The sequence below is a fragment of the Vitis riparia genome, chromosome 12 (assembly GCF_004353265.1).
Source record: "Vitis riparia cultivar Riparia Gloire de Montpellier isolate 1030 chromosome 12, EGFV_Vit.rip_1.0, whole genome shotgun sequence".
Lineage (NCBI taxonomy): Eukaryota > Viridiplantae > Streptophyta > Magnoliopsida > Vitales > Vitaceae > Vitis > Vitis riparia.
In genome coordinates, this window is record NC_048442.1 from 18433405 (window position 1) to 18453168 (window position 19764).

Below are 19764 nucleotides of genomic sequence, written 5' to 3' on the forward strand. Positions count from 1 at the left end.
ATAAGTGAAAATAATAAAAATTAATTAAAAATATCTTTATTTTTTATTTTTAAGAATAAAAAACAAAAAGTAGTTTTTGATTAATACACTATATTTTTTTGTTTTTTATTTTAATAATGGTAAAGAGCCCTAACCCTCCACTACCCCAAACTAACCCCAACTAACCCATGATGGATCTTTTAACAAACATAAAACAACCATAAGCTATCAAGTTTCACCCTTGAACATGGAAGGAAGCAACCCATTTGTAGGGGCGGAGAAACCAAGAAGTGAGACTTCTTTGTTATCACCCCCACCAACTTACCAAATTTTGGGGTATTCAATGACTTGTTTGGACCATCATTTATTTGGCCAACAACTTCTTTCCCAAAGATTCAAGATCTACAATTACATGAAATACTAATTGATTGAATTTATAACATACATTTTATTTGTCATTTTCCTTTTATAAATCAAAAATAAAATATAAAGGCTATGTTTGGTTATAAAAAGTTTGAGGGAAAATATAAGAAAAAGAAAATAAAAAGAAAATGTAAAAAGAAAAAAAAAGTGAAGAAAAAAAAAATAGATTCAAAGTCAATAAATTATTTTTATATATTATTTGAAATTCATTTTATTAATTTTAACTCTTTAAAATAAAGATTAAATAATTAAAAATATAAAATTTTAATTAATTTTAATTATATTTGATTTTTTTAAATATTTTTCATAATACAATCAAATGTGAGAAGGTTATTTTTTGTAGCTTACATTTGGATTTAGGAAAATTTGAGGGAAAATACATGAGACAGAAAATAAAACAAAAGAAAAAGTGAAAGAAAATAAAAAAATTATACATTTAAAGTAAATAAATTATTTTGATATCGAATATTTCAAATTTATTTAACTTATTTAACTCTTTTATATAAAAAAAATTAAATATTTAAATAACCAAAGATACTGTTATTTTATTTATTTTTCATTTTTTTTACTTTTTGAAACCAAAACATAGATAATAATAATAATAAATGAAAAAAAGAGAATAAGAGTCATGTTTTTATTAAAAATGGGAAATATGTGTTTTTAAATAATATTTTTAGTTGTATTTATTTATTTTTTAATAATTATTTTAAAAAATTAATTATATAAAATAAAGAATAATTAAAAATAAAAAATATTAAAAATATTTTAAATTTTCAAATAAAGATTTTTGTTTTATAAAATATTAGAAAACAATGGTTAAAAATTGTTTTTGAAAGTTACTTTCAAAAATAATTATGAGGATTAATAATATCGATTTGTGGTAAAAGTAGACATGAAATCATTTAGGTTATGTTTGGTTTTTGAAAAACATCAAAGAAAAAAAAATATAAATTTTTTTTTTTTATATTTGATTGTACTATGAAAATATAAAAGAAAATAAAATATAATTAAAATTAATTAAAAATTTATATATATTTAAATTATTTAATTTTTAGATTGATGAATTAAAATAAATAAAATAAACTTGAAATTGTACATAAAAATGATCTATTGATATTTAATTTATTTTTTTATTTTTTTAAACTTTTTCTTTATATTTTCTTTTTCGGACATTTTCCCTCAGATTTTCAGAAAAACCAAACATAACATTCTTTCTGCTGTCCCATAACCCATCAAAAGCGTGAAGTCAACCCCTCCTGTCTCTACAAAAAGGGCTTCCTTTCAATCTCTCATTAAAAGAAAAAAAGCCTATAGGAAAGATGGAGCAGATACAGCATAAGTATGTTGAAGTGAGCGGACTGAAGCTTCATGTGGCTGAGTTGGGCACTGGTGAAGAACAAACCTTATGCTTTGACACCACTAGAAGTTACTTTAATTTTGTATCCATTCCTCTAAAAGAAGTCCCTGTGCAGGTCCTAAGGTGGTGCTGTTCCTGCATGGTTTCCCTGAAATATGGTATTCATGGAGGCACCAAATGGTTGCCGCTGCAGCCGCTGGATACAGAGCAATTGCCTTTGATTTTAGGGGCTACGTGTTGGAATTTTTATGTGTGGACTTACATAATTAATTTGATAATATCATAAATCAGTGTTAATTTATTTTTTGCATTGTGGTCCATAATGGGACTGGACACATATTGTTACTTGATTTTTTATGGGCTCACCCTAATTCACTTGACTGGCCCATTAAGTCAAGTCGTCCAACTAAAGTGTGTAATGTGCAATATATATTTATATATATGTATTTATTTGTATATATATATATATATAGAGAAGTGTGTGCCTTTTTGGAGTAGCTACTCTCTTTCTTCTTTTTGAAGAGCACTCCCGGCAACACACGCACACACTCCACTTTGGACTGAATTTTGGGAGACAAGGGAAGAGCTCATTGATCGTTCATCCTCGGAGCATCACGCACCCGGAAAGCAGATCATTGGACATCAAAGGGAGCAGAAATGGCTTCCCAAAGCACGAACCAAGGTAACGGACTGAATTTTGCTATTAAATGCATGCTTAATTGTCAACATGTGATCCTATGCAATTTAAATTCTCATCAATTGGTATCAGAGCATGCATGATTGACATTTGAGCTGCAATTTTGGATTAATTTTTGTTTTCCCGTTTTTTGGTTGCGGAAGACAATTTTTTGGGGGTTTTTTCGTTTGGTGTTAATTCTTGGTTTTCAAGCCCGATTGAGGTTGGAAACTTGTAGAGAATATTGTTTGGAGCAAAACCCATCAATTTTTGTGATTTTTGGAGCTCATTTGATGATATTACGAAAATTAGGGCTTGTTTGGTTCTTGCTTTTATACGGTTTTTGTGCATTTTTTTGGGTTTGGATTGAAGAATTGATGTTTGAGGAAGGAAATCTAAGTATTTTTGTCGAAAAATGCGTGAAATTTTGGGCGAAATTTTTTTTTTTCTTCTTCTCCAGAACCAGGTCGTGCTCAGCGGGGGAGAAGATGAATAGTAGCATGCTGACGTCATCATGACGTCATTAAAAAAAAAAACAAATTTTTTTTTTTGTTTTGTTTGCCTTGGTATTCTTGGATTGATTATGCATGTGTTAGAATTATTATGCAATTGTTAAAATTGACTTTATTGGGACAATTATTATAATTATTGGTTTTATGGTATAATTTTTTATTTTGTACCAATAATGTTGTCCAAGGTCAATTTTGTTAACTATTTGAATTTATTGTGGCAATTTATAACACTTGTGTGATTGCCTATCGCAATTCCAAGTGTGTCAAGTTGCGCAAATTGAATATTTTAGTTTATCATGACAATAGTGAACATATATGTGGTTGCCTATCGTGACCCTATATGTGTCAAATTGTCTTTGCTGAGTTATTTTAACTCCCACATTTAGTCGCTTTATTATTGTGATTACTAAGATCCATACGGGTATTGTAATTGTCCTATCGATGATAACAATGCTTGGTAGGATGCTTAGATTGGTGAAGGAAATTAATTGTATATTATGAACCGTACTAATTTTCTTTGCCCTTTCGGTAATAAAATTAGTACATCTTGGTTGTAATATTTAATTAGTTGTCCTTACCGCCGTGGAATTTTCAAAATTCCAAGCTATTGCTAAATTGAGAAATTATGGAAACTAGCAAATGCATGATATTGTAATAACATGCATAATGTTGAATTTTGCTATTTTCCAGCTACCAGCAATCCTGGTATTTCTCTACAATTATCTGCCATCAAACCTCTTACTGGAAATAATTTTGAAGAATGGTATGAGTCCTTTAACGTGCATATGACTCTGCAAAATCTGGACTTGGCTTTGAGGGTTGATGAGCCAAGTAAGCCCACTGATGCGAGCTCTGCAGATGAAAGATTATTTTATGAAAGATGGGAGCACTCCAACAGGAGTTGTTTGATGGTGATGAAATACACTATGGATAAATCTATCAAAGAATGCGGGCCAAAGACGGAAAGGGCCAAAGACTTCTTAGAATATGTGAAGGCCAATTATACCAAAGTTGATAAGGCAGAAATGGCAACTCATTTGAAGCTTCTCACAACTACTGTATATGACGGAGTCAGTGGGGTTAGAGATCATATCATCAAGCTAAGGCACTACTTCAACAAGGCAAATGAGATGAAAGTGGAGTTGGGTGAAAAATTTCTGAAATGGTTGATACTTGAGTCTCTTCCTGTTTCCTTTGATGCAGTGAAGTTGACTTACAATGCCTTGAAGGAAGAATGGACTCTGGAGGAGTTGATGTCCATTGTAGTGCAACATGAAGTCTCACTGAAGAAAAATGAGACTCGCTCCCTTGCTCTTGTAACTGATCAAGCCAGTAATATAAAGAAAAAACCTCCACACAAGAATTTTGGAGGCTCTAAGCATTCAAGAGAAAAGGGAATTCAAATCAAGGAACCTCCAATGCATCAGCTTCTTCTAATACTGCAAAGAGTGAGAAATTCAAGGGGAAGTGCAACTTTTGCCATAAGATTGGCCACAAGCAAGCTGATTGCTTCAAATTTAAAAATTGGCTAGAGAAGAAAAAGAAAGGTGAAATTGTGGTTGTGGTTAATTTGAATGCAAACATGATTGAGACAAATATTGTTGATGTTCATGCCAATTCTTGGTGGTTAGATACTGGTGCCACTATTCATGTCACTAATTCTTTGCAGGAGATGACAAACAGAAGGAAGCCGTCAAAGCATGAAGAATGTGTGTATATGGGTGACGGAAGCAAAGTGAAAGTGGAATTTTTTGGCATGATAAAGCTGAAGTTGATCACAGAAAGTTTTTTGTTGTTACACAATGTGGCTTTCATACCCTCACTTCGGAGGAATCTAATTTCTGTATCTTCTTTGTATAGACATGGTTATTCTTTTCACTTTGGAGGTGGAAAAGTGGATATTTTTTGCAACTCAGTCTTAATTGGCAATGGTGTTTTGTTTGGAAATCTATATAGTCTCAGTTTGCATCATGGTTTATTATGTGATTCATCTTCTGTTAATTCTGTTGTTGGTTGCAAGCGTGCTAGAGTGAATTTGAGTTCTTCCATGTTGTGGCACAATCATATTTCTAGGCAAAGATTAGAGAGATTGGTGAAAGATGGTGTGCTTTTTGATCTTGATTTCTCATACTTCGAAACTTGTGTTGTTTGCTTAAAGGGGAAGATGACAGCAAAGACCAGAAAGGAGAAGATTGATAGGTGTGGAAGTACTTTAGACTTGATCCACACAGATATATGTGGTCCTTTGTCACCAACTGCTTTAGGGGGTTATAAATATTTCATCACTTTTATTGATGATTTCTCTAGATTTGGTTATGTTGAACTAATCCATGAGAAATCTGACTCCCTGAATGTGTTCAAAGCCTTTAAGGCTAAGGTGGAGTTGCAGTTAGGAAAGCCCATTAAAGCTGTGAAGTCTGATAGAGGTGGTGAGTATTATGGGAGATATGATGAGACTGGACGGAATCCTGGACCTTTTGCTAAGTTTCTGTTGGAATGTGGCATTGATGCAAGATATACATTGCCAGGCACTCCTCAACAGAATGGGGTTGCAGAAAGGAGGAATCGCACATTGTTAGATATGGTGAGGTGCATGTTGTCCAATTCCTCTTTACCAGAATTTCTGTGGGGTGAAGCCTTAAGGACTGCGGCATATATTTTGAATCAAGTGCCCAGTAAGTCTGTGCCTAAGACACCTTATGAGCTATGGTCAGGAAAGAAACCTAGCCTTCACCATTTCCATGTTTGGGGATGTAAGGCTGAGGTTAGGCCCTATAACCCACAGTCAAAGAAACTTGATCCTAAAACCATTAGTGGTTTCTTTGTTGGCTATTGTATTGGATCAAGGGGTTCCAGATTCTATTGTCCATCTCATACCACCAGGATCATTGAATCAGACAGGGCTTTATATTTTGAGGATGAAGTTAATGCTGATCCAAATTTTATGCCTCGTGAGATACCCTTTGGAGAAGAGCATGTTGTGATTCCTTTTCCTACGTCTCATGTTCCAAATATGGATGTTCCTATTGTCCAACAGCCAGCCGCTAATAAAGGAGAACATAGTGATCAAGTGGAATCCGGCCTTCCTGTAGATGATACTGTTGTTAATAGGTTCCTTTGAGAAGATCACAGAGGGTTCGTAGGCCGGCTATTTCAGATGATTATATGGTTTATTTGTAGGAGCATGAGTATGATGGTTATGATGCTTTTGATCCAGTCACTTACCAAGAAGCAATTCATTGTCCTCAATTCATATCTTGGAAAGAAGCCATGGATGATGAAATGAATTCTATGTATATGAATGGTGTTTGGGACTTGGTTGAATTGCCACATGGTTGTAAACCAGTTGGGTGTAAGTGGGTCTTTAAGACCAAACGTGATTCTAGCGGGAAAATAGAGAGATATAAAGCTAGACTTGTGGTTAAAGGTTATAGTCAAAGAGAAGGAATTGATTTCAAAGAAACCTTCTCACCTGTATCGACCAAGGACTCTTTTAGAGTGATTATGGCCATAGTAGCTCATTTTGATTTGGAGTTACATCAGATGGATGTCAAGACAGCTTTCTTGAATGGTGATTTGGATGAGGAGGTGTATATGGAGCAACCTACTGGTTTTGTAGAAGTTGGAAAGGAAGATTTAGTTTGCAAGCTCAATAAGTCCATTTATGGTCTTAAACAGGCTTCGAGGCAGTGGTATCTGAAGTTTGATAAAATTATCACCCAAAATGGCTTTAATGAGAATACAGTTGACAGATGCATATATTTGAGGGTCAGTGGGAGTAGTTACATATTTCTTGTTTTATATGTTGATGATATACTACTCGCATCAAATGATCCTGACTTGTTGATTGAGACAAAGCACATGTTGTCAACCCATTTTGACATGAAGGATCTTGGTGAAGCTTCTTATGTCTTGGGCATAAAGATTCTTCGTGATAGGGCTAATGGAGTGCTTAAATTGTCTCAAAGAGCCTATATTGAAAAGTTATTAAAGAGGTTCAATATGCACAACTGTAAATCTACTAAAGCGCCAATTGTGAAGGGTGATAAATTTTCAAAGGCTCAGTGTCCTCAAAATGATGATGAGAGAGAGGAAATGAAGACCATTCCTTATTCATCTGTGGTGGGCAGCCTTATGTATGCTCAAGTATGTACACGCCCTGATATTGCTTTTGTTGTGGGCATATTGGGAAGGTACTTGAGCAATCCTGGGAGTCAACATTAGAAAGCAGCTAAGAAGGTCCTTAGGTATTTGCAAGGAACTAAGGACTTAATGTTGACATATCAGCGCACCAGCTTACTTGATGTAGTTGGGTTTTGTGATGCTGATTTTGCTGGCTGCATAGATGATAAGAAATCCACTACGGGCTATATTTTTATGATGGCAGGAGGAGCTGTATCTTGGAAAAGTGTCAAGCAGACACTTACAGCATCCTCAACTATGGAGGCAGAGTATGTGGCATGTTATGAGGCTTGTTGTCATGCTATGTGGATGCAGAATTTTATTTCAGCTTTGGGAGTTGTTGACTCCATTTCTAGACCGCTGAAATTATTTTGTGATAATTCCGCAGCTGTTGCTTTCTCCAAGAACACTAGGAGTATTTCTCGCTCCAAACATATTGATGTAAAATTCTATTTTGTTAAGGAGAAAGTGGCAGAGTCTCTTGTTGATATTGAACACATATCCACAAAAAGTATGTTGGCGGATCCATTAACAAAAGGCTTACCCATAATTGCATTTCAGGAACATGTATCTCAAATGGGGTTGTTGGAAGCCTAAGTTGTATTAAGTTAGTGGGAGCCATTTTTTGGTATTGTAATACTATGTTATTGTTGAAAGGATTGCTATTATTGTACATTTCCCTATGAATCAAGCAATGAAGCATATATGATTGCTTTTGATTATTTATTTCTGATGAGATTCTATGGGATATTGATTTATGATTATGTATATGTTGTGATATTTAATTATGTAGTCCAAGTGGGAGAATTGTTGGAATTTTTATGTGTGGACTTACATAATTAATTTGATAATATCATAAATCAGTGTTAATTTATTTTTTGCATTGTGGTCCATAATGGGACTGGACACATATTGTTGTTTGATTTTTTATGGGCTCACCCTAATTCACTTGACTGACCCATTAAGTCAAGTCGTCCAACTAAAGTGTGTAATGTGCAATATATATTTATATATATGTATTTATTTGTATATATATATATATAGAGAAGTGTGTGCCTTTTTGGAGTAGCTACTCTCTTTCTTCTTTTTGAAGAGCACTCCCGGCAACACACGCACACACTCCACTTTGGACTGAATTTTGGGAGACAAGGGAAGAGCTTATTGATCGTTCATCCTCGGAGCATCATGCACCCGGAAACAGATCATTGGACATCAAAGGGAGCAGAAATGGCTTCCCAAAGCACAAACCAAGGTAACGGACTGAATTTTGCTATTAAATGCATGCTTAATTGTCAACATGTGATCCTATGCAATTTAAATTCTCATCACTATGGGCTCTCCCAACAGCCTCCTGAGCCTGAGAAGGCGTCTTTTGACGATCTTGTGGTCGATGTCATTGGAGTTATGGACAGTTTCGGCATCAGTAAGGTACTATATAATAAGCCATCAATAAGATTTCAAAAAACTTTGAACTGATCTTCAAGGGTGAATTCGGTGTTCGTTTGGTAACTTGGGGTTTTTAGTTTGAGTTTGGATGGAACTGAACCGAACCCAGATGGTTTTGCTTCTTTTTCATTTTTTTTTTCCGGGAATGTGAAAGACAGAGTGGGAAGATAGAGACGAAAAACTTCATTAGAGTACCGGAAAAACTTCAATCAAATCATATGTACCCGCCGGCCGCCGTGTATTTCTATAGTCTCCTTGTCTCGTTTTTCATACCTGATTCCATTCTTGTATATAATTTCTTTTGCTTACGTATGCATTAGTTTTTTAACTCCAGTGTAGAAAAAAAGACGTTAAGGGACAAGTTCAAACATGTTAGGTCTATGCGCAAAAGTCTTGGTCAGAAGCTGTCATATCACTGAAGGGATGAGAAATATACGATGGGCATCTTTCCATGTGAAACTGTTCATTGGCAGGGATTATAGCATTGAGAAAATCATACAAATATCCATATATGTTGAAATATATTTGTACCAATTTCCACTTTGAAAACTGCTTGACAACCTATCTAAATCATACTTCAATAGTATAAACCCGATGTTCCATGTTCCTTTCTAAGACGAAACATATCTTGATGGACCATCATTTAGTATGAGACCATATTACTACTCCTTTGGCATGTCTTATCTCTCCCAAAATCCCATCAATTCCAATTTTTATGCACCCAGATTGGTATCTTTAACAGGAGTATCGTCTTGCAGGGACATGTTAGAGACTCATCCCGGTTCCTCAAGTCAAGGAAATTTGATTTGATTTTAATTTAATTTTGATTACATTTAACTTAAATTAATCAATGTAATATCTTTTGTAAACTAATTTTGTAATCTTCAGGCTTACAATTAATGAACTAGTTGTTGATGATTGTGTGATTGTTGGTGCAGGCTTTCCTTGTAGGGAAGGACTTTGGAGCTGGTCCAGTTTTCCATGTAGCCGTGCTCCACCCTGAAAGGGTGTCTGGAGTCATAACATTAGGTATCCCTTGCATGCTACCAGGTTTTCCTGTTATCCCAATGCATCTCCTTCCCAAAGGCTTCTACGTATTGAGGTGGCAGGTTCAGTTTTTTGCTTTCATCACCTTCCTTTTCAGCCTCTTACATTGCTTACTTCCATGTTCATTACCATTAATACCTGTCTAATTGCAGGAGCCAGGGCGAGCTGAAGCAGATTTTGGCCGCTTTGATGTTAAGACTCTGATAAGAAACATCTACATGCTCTTCTGTAGAAGTGAGCTCCAAGAAGCCAGTGACGACCAGGAGATTATGGACTTGGCTGACCCATCTGCCCCTCTACCGCCATGGTTCACTGAGGAGGACCTCAAAGTCTACTCAAGTCTATATGAGAATTCTGGGTTTCGGACTGCATTACAGGTTCCATACAGGTAAGAAGAGAGCTTCCCTTGAAGGAATTACATACTTGTGGCCTAAACCACCTGGAATGGAACTGAATTCCTTTGAAGTTGCTTGCCAAAATACATCCTGAAATCAATCTATGACTTGTTTCTGCTTCCATGCAGGACTTTGGGAGTAAATTTTGTCATCACTGATCGAAAATTACAGCTCCAGGGATGCTAGTCATGGGTGAGAAGGACTATGTTCTAAAATTCCCGGGGATGGAGGAATACATTAGGAGCGAGAAAGTGAAGGAGTTTATGCCCAATTTAGAGATCATTTTCCATGAAGAAGGAAACCATTTTGTCCAGGAACAACTTCCAGAGGAGGTGAATCAACTACTCATCACCTTCCTTAACAAACATAGTACCTGATGAAGATGGTGTGTGAGTTCACGAGTTCAGTCTTCAAAGGCAGAACAAAAAGATCCAAGTGAGAAGAATGAAATGCCCACTATGGCAGCTTTAATAATGTACTTGGAAAACACATCTTATGGAGTTCTTACTTTTTATCGCATCTTTTCGATTAGCTTAACAAAAGTATAAAACCTAGCTGAGATACAGTTGGGTTGTCATGGCTTGAGAGAAAATCCCACTCTTGATGTTAATTAAGCTAATACTCTCTCTCTAAATATGATCTTTTGGAATGCACATCATTTATATAATAGATCATCCCCTCTTCTCTACAAAAGGTGTTGGGTTAAATGCCTCAAAAAAACCAAAACAAACGATGAAGTAAAGCTCATGTGGGTGAGGTGGGCCCAGATAATAAATAAACCTCACTCTGAAACCATTAACTTAATGTGAACTTATTTCTCCAACACATACGAATTTAAAATCAAGAAAATACTACGAAGATTCCACCTTTCAACATCCAGGAAACCAGCCCATTCCTCCGGGAGGACAAACCAAGAAGTGGGAATCAGTGAATCGCCTTCAAAAGTCATCCCTCTCCTCTCTACAAAAAGGGGTTGTGTTAAATTTCTCAGAAAAAAAACCTAAAGAAAAGATGGAGCAGATTCAGCACAAGCATGTTGAAGTAGGAGGGCTAAAGCTTCATGTGGCTGAGACAGGCACAGGTAAAGAATAAACCATAGGTTCTGATACCAACTGAAATAAACACATATGAACTTAAAAGAAAATCAATGTGCAGGTCCTAAAGCGGTGCTGTTCTTGCATGGTTTTCCTGAAATATGGTACTCATGGAGGCACCAAATGGTTGCTGCTGCAGCTGCTGGCTACCGAGCAATTGCCTTTGATTTCAGGGGCTATGGGCTCTCCCAACACCCTCCTGAGCCTGAGAAGGCATCATTTGGTGATCTTGTGGTTGATGTAATTGGAGTTATGGACTGTTTAGGTATCAATAAGGTACTAGCAATGCCATTAAATTCACTTTTCCATACATGTTTGTGAACAATATAAGTGCTAGAGCTACAACTTGGGTAAGTTGGGATCAAGTTCACAAATAATTCTAGCTTAATTTAAATATGAAACTCATTTGTTAAAATCCAATCTAACCCTATGCTCACCCAGAAGACTATTTTTCTAAACTAGGATTGAAAATTTGAAATTGGTTAGATTCAATAGATCAATCCCACACAATCTAGCAAACTCTAATATTATCTATAAAATCAACTGAAGAAAATTTTACATTCCCAATCATCTATCTGTATATAGAAGAGTTTCAGAAACAAACATTTTATGACCAAAGTTTACTATTCAATCACTTCAAACAGTCTATGAAACCTCTGAAAAGATACTAGGGATTAAGCTCCAAACCCTTTTTGATGATCAATGCCAACTATGTAAAACATATCTAATTTAATACAAGAATGATGGCTATTGGAATATGAAAAATTCTCTGTTCTGAGTGTTGAATAATGAATTGGTGAAACCAGTTCACAATAAATAACATTACTATCATAAACATGCATCAGAATAGTGAACATAATACCAGCATGACAAATAATTATCAAATTCTACCAAAATGTAAATAGATTGGTATTTATTTTAGCTAGTTCAACTTTTATTTGGCCAAATTTTAGTTATTTATTCAGAAGGCTTCTATATCATCTACTTGTATTAGCACTGGAAACATTATACTTAGCCTCATTATGGGAATCATGCAAAGAATAATTCTAAATAAATAAATCATATTCCTCCCTTGATTGTGTTAGCAACCAACAGATTGTAATCGGACTCATTCTAAGGAAAACATAGAAAGTAACAAATTCTTATTGATGTTCTTTAACTTCTAAGAACTCTGCATTGTGTAATTCATCAATGAAATTATAATAAAACATAAAAAAAAATAAAAAATAAAAGGAAGGTTTGTGAAAGGACTGGCATTTGATACCAAAAGGTTTGTGGGGAAGTATATGACAGAGCATTCAAAGCAAAGATAACCATGGCTGAAAGCATATTATTTGTAGAAAGACAACATTTTAAATCTTCAAGATTTCTCCATTTTCTTCCCTTTGATAACTTACCATGTTTTTTACTCCCATAGGAGAAATTCCTTATAGATAAATACGAAAGAATCATCTAAGAACAAACTATATAGTGTTTATTATTCTCAGATAAGAATGCTATAAGATTTCAATATCATTGTCACAGTTATATTTTCTTCTGAGATCATTTTTGGAATGGTTGCAGTTAAAATTTCTACTAAATTAGATGAAAAAGTTTTGTGAGAGATTCTCTTCAAATTAGCATTATCTGTTTCTATGAGGGCATGTACCAGAAATGTAGAGGGAAATACCCAAGAAAATGAGCAATTGTCCAAGATCTTCATCAGTAGTGTGTGTACAAGTCTCTAATTATGCCTGTGTTCATATAAATATGGTGTGGTCTAGCAATAATGTAGTTACCATAATTTATCCTGGAAGCAAAGATGGTTATTGTCCGTACTGTGATTGTTGGGCCAGGCTTTTCTAGTAGGGAAGGACTTTGGAGCTATGCCGGCATTCCACGTAGCCGTAGTCCACCCTGAAAGGGTATCTGGTGTCATAACACTGGGTATCCCTTTCTCTCTACCAGGTGTATCTGCCATCCAAATGCATCTCCTTCCGAAAGGCTTCTATGTTCAGAGGTGGCGGGTACAATTCTTTGTCATCACCACCATCATCAGCTTCTTTTTTAATCTCCTACAATTGCTCACTCCCACATCACAACACCATTAATGCCTATCTAATTGCAGGAACCAGGGAGAGCTGAAGCAGATTTTGGTCGCTTTGATGTTAAGACAGTGATAAGAAACATCTACATTCTCTTCTGTGGAAGTGAGCTCCAAGTAGCCAGTGATGACCAGGAGATCATGGACTTAGTTGATCCATCTACCCCTCTACCGCCATGGTTCACTGAGGATGACCTCAAAGTCTACTCAAGCCTATATGAGAATTCTGGGTTTCGTACTGCACTGCAGGTTCCATACAGGTAACTAGAGAATTCACAAAGATGGAAGCAACTTAAAGGAAAACAACCACTAGAATGATTTCTATAGCGGGCCATTCCTTTGGAAATGGATGCAATAGAACAAAGTTCTTGGGTACTAACACCTACAACCCCCCATTAATGGATTAACCCACAATTTGGAACTTCAAGGAAAAACAGACTTCTGGCCCGAAACACCTAGAATGGTGCTTATTTCCTTTGAATCCCTAAAATCAAGGACTTGAATTTTTGCTCCTTCCCTGCAGGACTTTGGCTGAAGATTGTGGTATAACTGATCCAAAAATTACAGCTCCAGGGCTGCTAATCATGGGTGAGAAGGACTATGCTCTAAAATTACCTGGGTTGGAGGGATACACGCGGAGTGAGAAAGTGAAGGAGTTTATGCCAAATTTGGAGATCATTTTCATGGCAGAAGGGAATCATTTTGTCCAAGAACAACTTCCAGAGCAGGTGAATCAACTACTCATCACCTTTCTCAACAAACATAGCACCTGATAAAGATGCTGTGCGAGTTCAATTGCAGAATAAGAAGATCCATGAGAAGAATAAGATGTCCACTGTGGCAGCTTTAATAATGTATTTGTAAAAGATCTCTTATGGAGTTTTTCACTCTGACTGCCATCTTAATTTGTCACATCTATTCAATCACTGAACTATGGTGGATCAACATGGTTTCAGGTCCGTCAACTTGGTTGAAGAACCTAGAATCTCAATTATGAATTAGCACCTAGAGGTGGGTGGGGGGGTGGTTGAATAGGCGCCTTTAAAAATTTTACAAAGGTTAACCCACAAATGTTAACTTTTCCGTTTTTTTATTCTTTACTTTTCATCAAACAAACAAAACACATGCAAAAATGATGCAATAACGATCTCCCAAATAGTCCAAAATATGCAAGTCAAATGTAAATAGATTCAACACTCTCCCAAACAAGAGTATAGCAGCAATTCCATTGAGTTTTCATTCTAAACAACCATACATAAAGCACTTCACATGCAAATCTTAACATTTTGAAAAATCATATCAAATCTTAACATTTGGACATATCAAATTAATCAATAATCACAGTTATGATATTCAGGTAAAATAAAATGAATTTGAAAGAGAATAGAGAGAGAGATGAGAGATAAAGACAAAAAGATTTAACATGAAAAATCTCTGGAAAAAAAAAATGAGTCTCTAACAATCACAAAATTCACTTCGAAGAAAACACTAAGTATAAGGTTTTACCTAACCTAAAAACTCCAATCCCAAATTCAGCTTCACACCATCTTCATATGGAGCACACTTGATATTACTATAAAGCACTATCTCGGCCTCCTCTTGATACCCAATCAAGAAGACATTTTGAGTTTGACCCCAATAGATAAAGAACAAGAGTACAAATGGGAAACAAAACTGAATCAACTTAATTCATTGGAAAATTTCTCACTCAAATATGATTTTTAACTCAAATAACTAGAAATTTTCCCAATAAACAAATGCTCCCCAAGTTGAAAAAGTTTTAAAGCTCAAGGGGGCTCTCAAGGACATTTTCTCTTCTCTTACCGTAATTTGGAAAAGAAGGTTTAAATACTAGGGTATAACTCCATCCAATGGTCCAAATCATATCAAGAAAATTTAAAATTTGCATGTCATGATCAAAACTTGATCGATCCATTCATCAATCTGAAATTTTTTAAGATATAGTTGATCTATCACCCAATAAAGGAATCCATCAAACACTAAGCCAATTGGATTAAATCAAAGATATTAAACACCCTTGAGCTTAAAACTGTATTTTAATAAAAATATAACAGCTTAAAAACTTGGTCAATCAATTTATGTACCTATCCACAACCTCAAAAATGCTCACCATTATTTCTAGTTATTTTCAAGTGCAATGATCTTCGAAATGACAAGATTCCGGAGGAGGATTCGAAGTATCCAAGCTAGGAGTTTACAATGAAATTTTGAACCAAAATTGCCAACACACAAAGACATTATCCAATACCCATTAACTTATACTTTTTAGCAAAATCAAGCATTGGTCTTCCTGTTTTTGTCAACTATTTACTCACAGGAGTATTTGAGCCTAACAACTTCATTGAAATTGAATTTTGCAACATGAGGTTTATTTATGAAGGTTTTAACATAGATACAAGTTTAATGAGTAAGATATATAAGAATGGTGGTTCAGTGAAGGTTGTTTCATGATAGAGCTCACAATTTCGCCTAGTCATCTTTAAAAGGAAAAAAAAATGGAAAACTGAATTCAAGTGATGCAAACTAAAACTTGTTTCTTAAAATAACTTAATTGACTTACCTCATATTTGTATTAACAAGTTGTTTCAACTACTAGCATCCAAAATGAATGGAAAAGATATGATCATTCATAGTTATTAATGTTTTCTCTCCTACAGTGATTCATGATAGAACAAACTCTGTGAAAATGAAATTGATGACCAGAGAAATTATAAGCAAGCAACTCCTATGACACACTCTATGAAAATGCACAAGACATTTACCTCTTACATGCATTCTAAAAGAGCTGAGCTTTGAAGACAAAAGTAATTTCTTACATAAATTTTCTCCTCCATGATATATATAAATTTTCAGAGTTCATAAGCTGGGAACCTGGCCTCAGAGGGTTCGATCATGTCCAGAAAAAGATGAGCCATACCACCTGACCCTTCGAAAAGTGAGTAGGGGCTATCACCTCCATGCATCTCTCCATCTGATATAAGTTTATGAGCTCTATCAAGTAGAAAGCAAGCAAATGCTTTGGCCCTGTATAAGAACTCCATTTTGCCTGTCAGTCGGTACAGTGAGAGAAACACATAAGCATTCCCACTAATGCCATGGCAAACCCCAACTCGCTTGAGCAGCCCACAATTCCAAACTACCTCTGCTGCATCAATAGCTGCTTCCAGAAATTCATCATCTCCGAAAATCTGAGGTAGCAAAAAATGGAGAAAACGAACATAAACAAAGATAAACCAAAAGGAGGTAGGAAAATCTAGCTCTCTGATTGTTTACACCCCAACACTGATGTTATTTTCCCATATCAACTTAAAAGGAAGTAGTGTTTCTAGTTATACTAACTAAATATTTCACAAACTTTTCTGCTTGTTAAGTTCATTAGAAAAGAAAGTGGAAAAAGGTTCAATGCCTAGGTTGCTTCCACATTTTCAATTTCTTTGGGGAAAATATCTTAGGCAGAATTCTAGTCAATACAAGAAGTCCTCCATTTAGACTGCCACACAAGCTATAATAAAAGGAGATGCTTGAGCATAGGGCTCAAGGGAGACAAGCTAAGCTACATCTTCAAGGGCTTCTCAAAAATAAAAATAAAATAAAATAAAATAAAAATAAAAAATCAATTTTCAGTAAGCTTGATAGCCACAATAACATTACCTCAGCTGCTTTGGCAAGTGTGAGAGCAACTCCAGGAGCCCCATGACACCAGTGCACAAGAACATCCCGGTTTCTATCTTCTTCACTTGCAGGGTAGTTCCCACTTGGAAACCGATTCTTAATCATGTATCGTAGAGTACCCTTAACATCCTCAATCTCATCAATTTTCAATTCCATGTGCATTAAAACGTGCATAATCCCCACCAAGCCATGGGCAGCACCCCAATACTTTTCCCCATACCATTCAAACATCAATGGGCATCTTCCCTTGTTAGCCAATCGTCTTCCATTCTTGATAATTTCACTTACAACTGCTCCCTAAACAATATGATCAGAATATCACCACTATCCTATTTTCCCATTCAAAATAAAATAAAAAATAAAAAACTCCAAAACATAGTAGTATCTTACAGTGTAGGTAGGAGGAACTGTTCCCTGGCCTATATGTTTGTTTAAGAACAAACACGCCCATAAGAACCCAACTCTCCCATACAATAACTCATCAGGGAGACTTCGTGGCAGTTTGATCTGTTTTCATGGCTCAAAATCCATTCCATTGGTCAAACACCAATAATCGAAAATCAAAACTTGAGAAATAAACACAGCCACTACAATAGATAAAATGCAATCCCACCTCGTTAAATTGAGTTAAATAGTAATTCATCAAACGCTCATCACCACTGTGCTTTGCTGCAACAGCACCAAGAGCACAAACACCAGCTCGTCCGCATATAAATGTAACATCCCTAACACATCACACAACCATCCTAATTCAGCAAATTGGTTCTAATTTGCAATGTAGAAAAGCCATGATAGAATCCCAAATCCCAAACAGTACGCAAACTGAAATACAGTCCAGAACCCAGAAACTATTAATGTAATGCGGGTAGAAAGTGAACCTTGAACCAAAAGAAGCAGAGTCGCAAGCCTTCACAATCTCAGAGCAAAGACCCAGATCAGTCTTGTTGGCAGTAACTAGATACGCTCTGAACAGCAAGTAAGCTGTCCCAAGAACCCCAGAATAGAGGGTAAAGTCTCGCACATGGTGCCCAGTGAGTCCCCAAGTCTCTATCACAGCCTGAAACAAAAACACAAACACTTGGTGTTCTCCCTGGACTCGTCAACTCATCCATATACACAGGGACGGAGAGAGATGATTACGGTTTCTTTGAGATCGAGAGCTGTTCGTTTGAGCCTCTGAGAGAGTGCAGAAAAGGGCATAGAGAGAAGCTTGATAAGCGAGTCCTCCCCTCCTTGGGCGGGTGTTTCTTCTTGGGTTGGTGGGGTTTCTGCAACGTAGTCTGGCATAACATTTGGAAAGAAACGATCAGCCATGGCTTCGCGCGAGGATAGTGGGACTGTGGGTCGACGTTTGCGGGACTATGGTGTGAAGACTGAAGAATGATGTGGTTAACCTTAAGTCATGGCCATCGCCAGTGCTCAGAGCTCGAGCTCAGGCTCACTACACGTGGAAAACCTGGTACACTTGGCTAATGTTTGCTCTGCCAACTGGGTCTCTGAACCAAACCCTTCAAATTATATTTGCTTTTGAATTGGGCTTTTGTGATTTTGTTTTGCTGATTGGGCAATTGCCTGGATTTGATGAATCGATAGCTTAATGGGCTTAAGACCTTTCCTCTCTGTTGGCCTGCTTTAGAATCTCAATTGAAAGAACCTTCCTTGGTTTTAAGCCCAAGGGTTTCTTTAAATGATTCTTCTATGGGTCAGGAGGTCTGTTTTAGAATCCAATCCTTCGAAATATTCAGACTTTTCAATTTCATTTCCAATTATTTTAATTTTATGCTCTCCCAAGTCCCATTGCTATAATCTTTGTAAATTTTATTTGGAAGTAGGATCTTGCTCCCACTTAATCTGAGATTGTTTAACTAGACTATCCTTCTCTTTAGCTTTGGGTTCTATGCTTCAAATTTATTTGTGTGATATATCATACTGGATATCGGAAAAAAATTCCGAAGACATGTTTTAAAGGCATGAATATCTAATAAGTAATATTTATACAATTAGAAACACATCATTTTAAATAGTATCAAAGCCGATCATCGACCTTTGGATGTGAGAGTTTGTTTCACTTTATAAAAAGTATTTGTTTGTTTGATCTCACAATTCCATGAGATATTAGTAGTTATACGGACTAATGGAGTACGGAGTTTAAAGTGAATAATATTTGTGCCATTGGAAGCATATCGTTGTAGCTTGTGGGTTGTCTTTTTGTTGATTCTTCATAAGTATCCGTAGGATTATAACTATTGGTCCCACATTTGTTTGTGAGCAAATTTGATGAAGAAGGGACTAAAATACATTACTGTCACAGGGCACAGATGAAGGGAGGCTTCAAAGTACAGGCAAAAGTAAAGAGTTTAATACTGCCATGGCCTCATTCCAAGGACATTGACTATCATTTCCTCCCTACAGATCAAAGAGAGCCCACAGCAAAGATGGGACTCGCTACGGGCAAGAAAGTGTTTGGAATCCCAGAATCAGGTAGTGGGTACTGAAGGGTAGAGCCCATATAGCCATTCTTTTAAGATCTTTCTGTTCTTTATGAACGCACGCTTGACCTTTTTCCATGGATGATTATATTTTTCTTGTAAAAGATGCATTGAAAGCATGTAAAGGGTAACTGAGAAAGCGGGGGTTGTGGCCCGGTGGAACCCCTTTGCTCCTGTTTGTGGGAGGTCATGGTGGCCAGGATTCTCTTGTACCTACTTGTTGCTGCCCCTGTTACCTCTGGTTCGAGAGGGTGTCGAATTCCTAATTGTTGTACGATACTTGTTATAAACCATATTCTATATTTCTACGTGGTCGAATCAAATTAAAATCTCGTACGTATTAATTTATCTTTACGTCATTACATTAAAGTGGTTGCATTAAAATTTC

At 36.0% G+C, this 19764-nt stretch overlaps 2 protein-coding genes and 1 pseudogene across 3 annotated transcripts; 2 read left to right on the forward strand and 1 right to left on the reverse strand.

The window, feature by feature from the left end:
* The first annotated feature begins 1721 nt into the window (after window positions 1-1721).
* Window positions 1722-10636, forward strand: LOC117926064 (annotated as a pseudogene).
* A 149-nt stretch (window positions 10637-10785) lies between these two features.
* Window positions 10786-18377, reverse strand: LOC117926495 (lanC-like protein GCL2). 2 transcript variants are annotated; one of them, XM_034845600.1, is made up of 7 exons: window positions 18028-18377; window positions 17766-17944; window positions 17501-17612; window positions 17278-17394; window positions 16867-17184; window positions 16032-16403; window positions 10786-10977 (listed from the first exon to the last, which is right to left on the reverse strand). In XM_034845600.1, exons 1-6 carry the CDS (start codon window positions 18199-18201, stop codon window positions 16065-16067), a joined length of 1239 nt encoding a protein of 412 aa, XP_034701491.1. In that variant the 5' UTR covers window positions 18202-18377; the 3' UTR covers window positions 10786-10977; window positions 16032-16064. The 2 variants fall into 2 exon arrangements, with proteins under 2 accessions (XP_034701491.1, XP_034701490.1); XM_034845599.1 differs by lacking the exon at window positions 10786-10977 and having other exon boundaries at window positions 15821-16403.
* LOC117926497 (bifunctional epoxide hydrolase 2-like) lies at window positions 10908-14172 on the forward strand. Its single transcript, XM_034845602.1, has 5 exons — window positions 10908-11098; window positions 11173-11387; window positions 12947-13117; window positions 13219-13454; window positions 13718-14172. Exons 1-5 carry the CDS (start codon window positions 11029-11031, stop codon window positions 13965-13967), a joined length of 942 nt encoding a protein of 313 aa, XP_034701493.1. The 5' UTR covers window positions 10908-11028; the 3' UTR covers window positions 13968-14172.
* Window positions 18378-19764: the final 1387 nt, after the last annotated feature.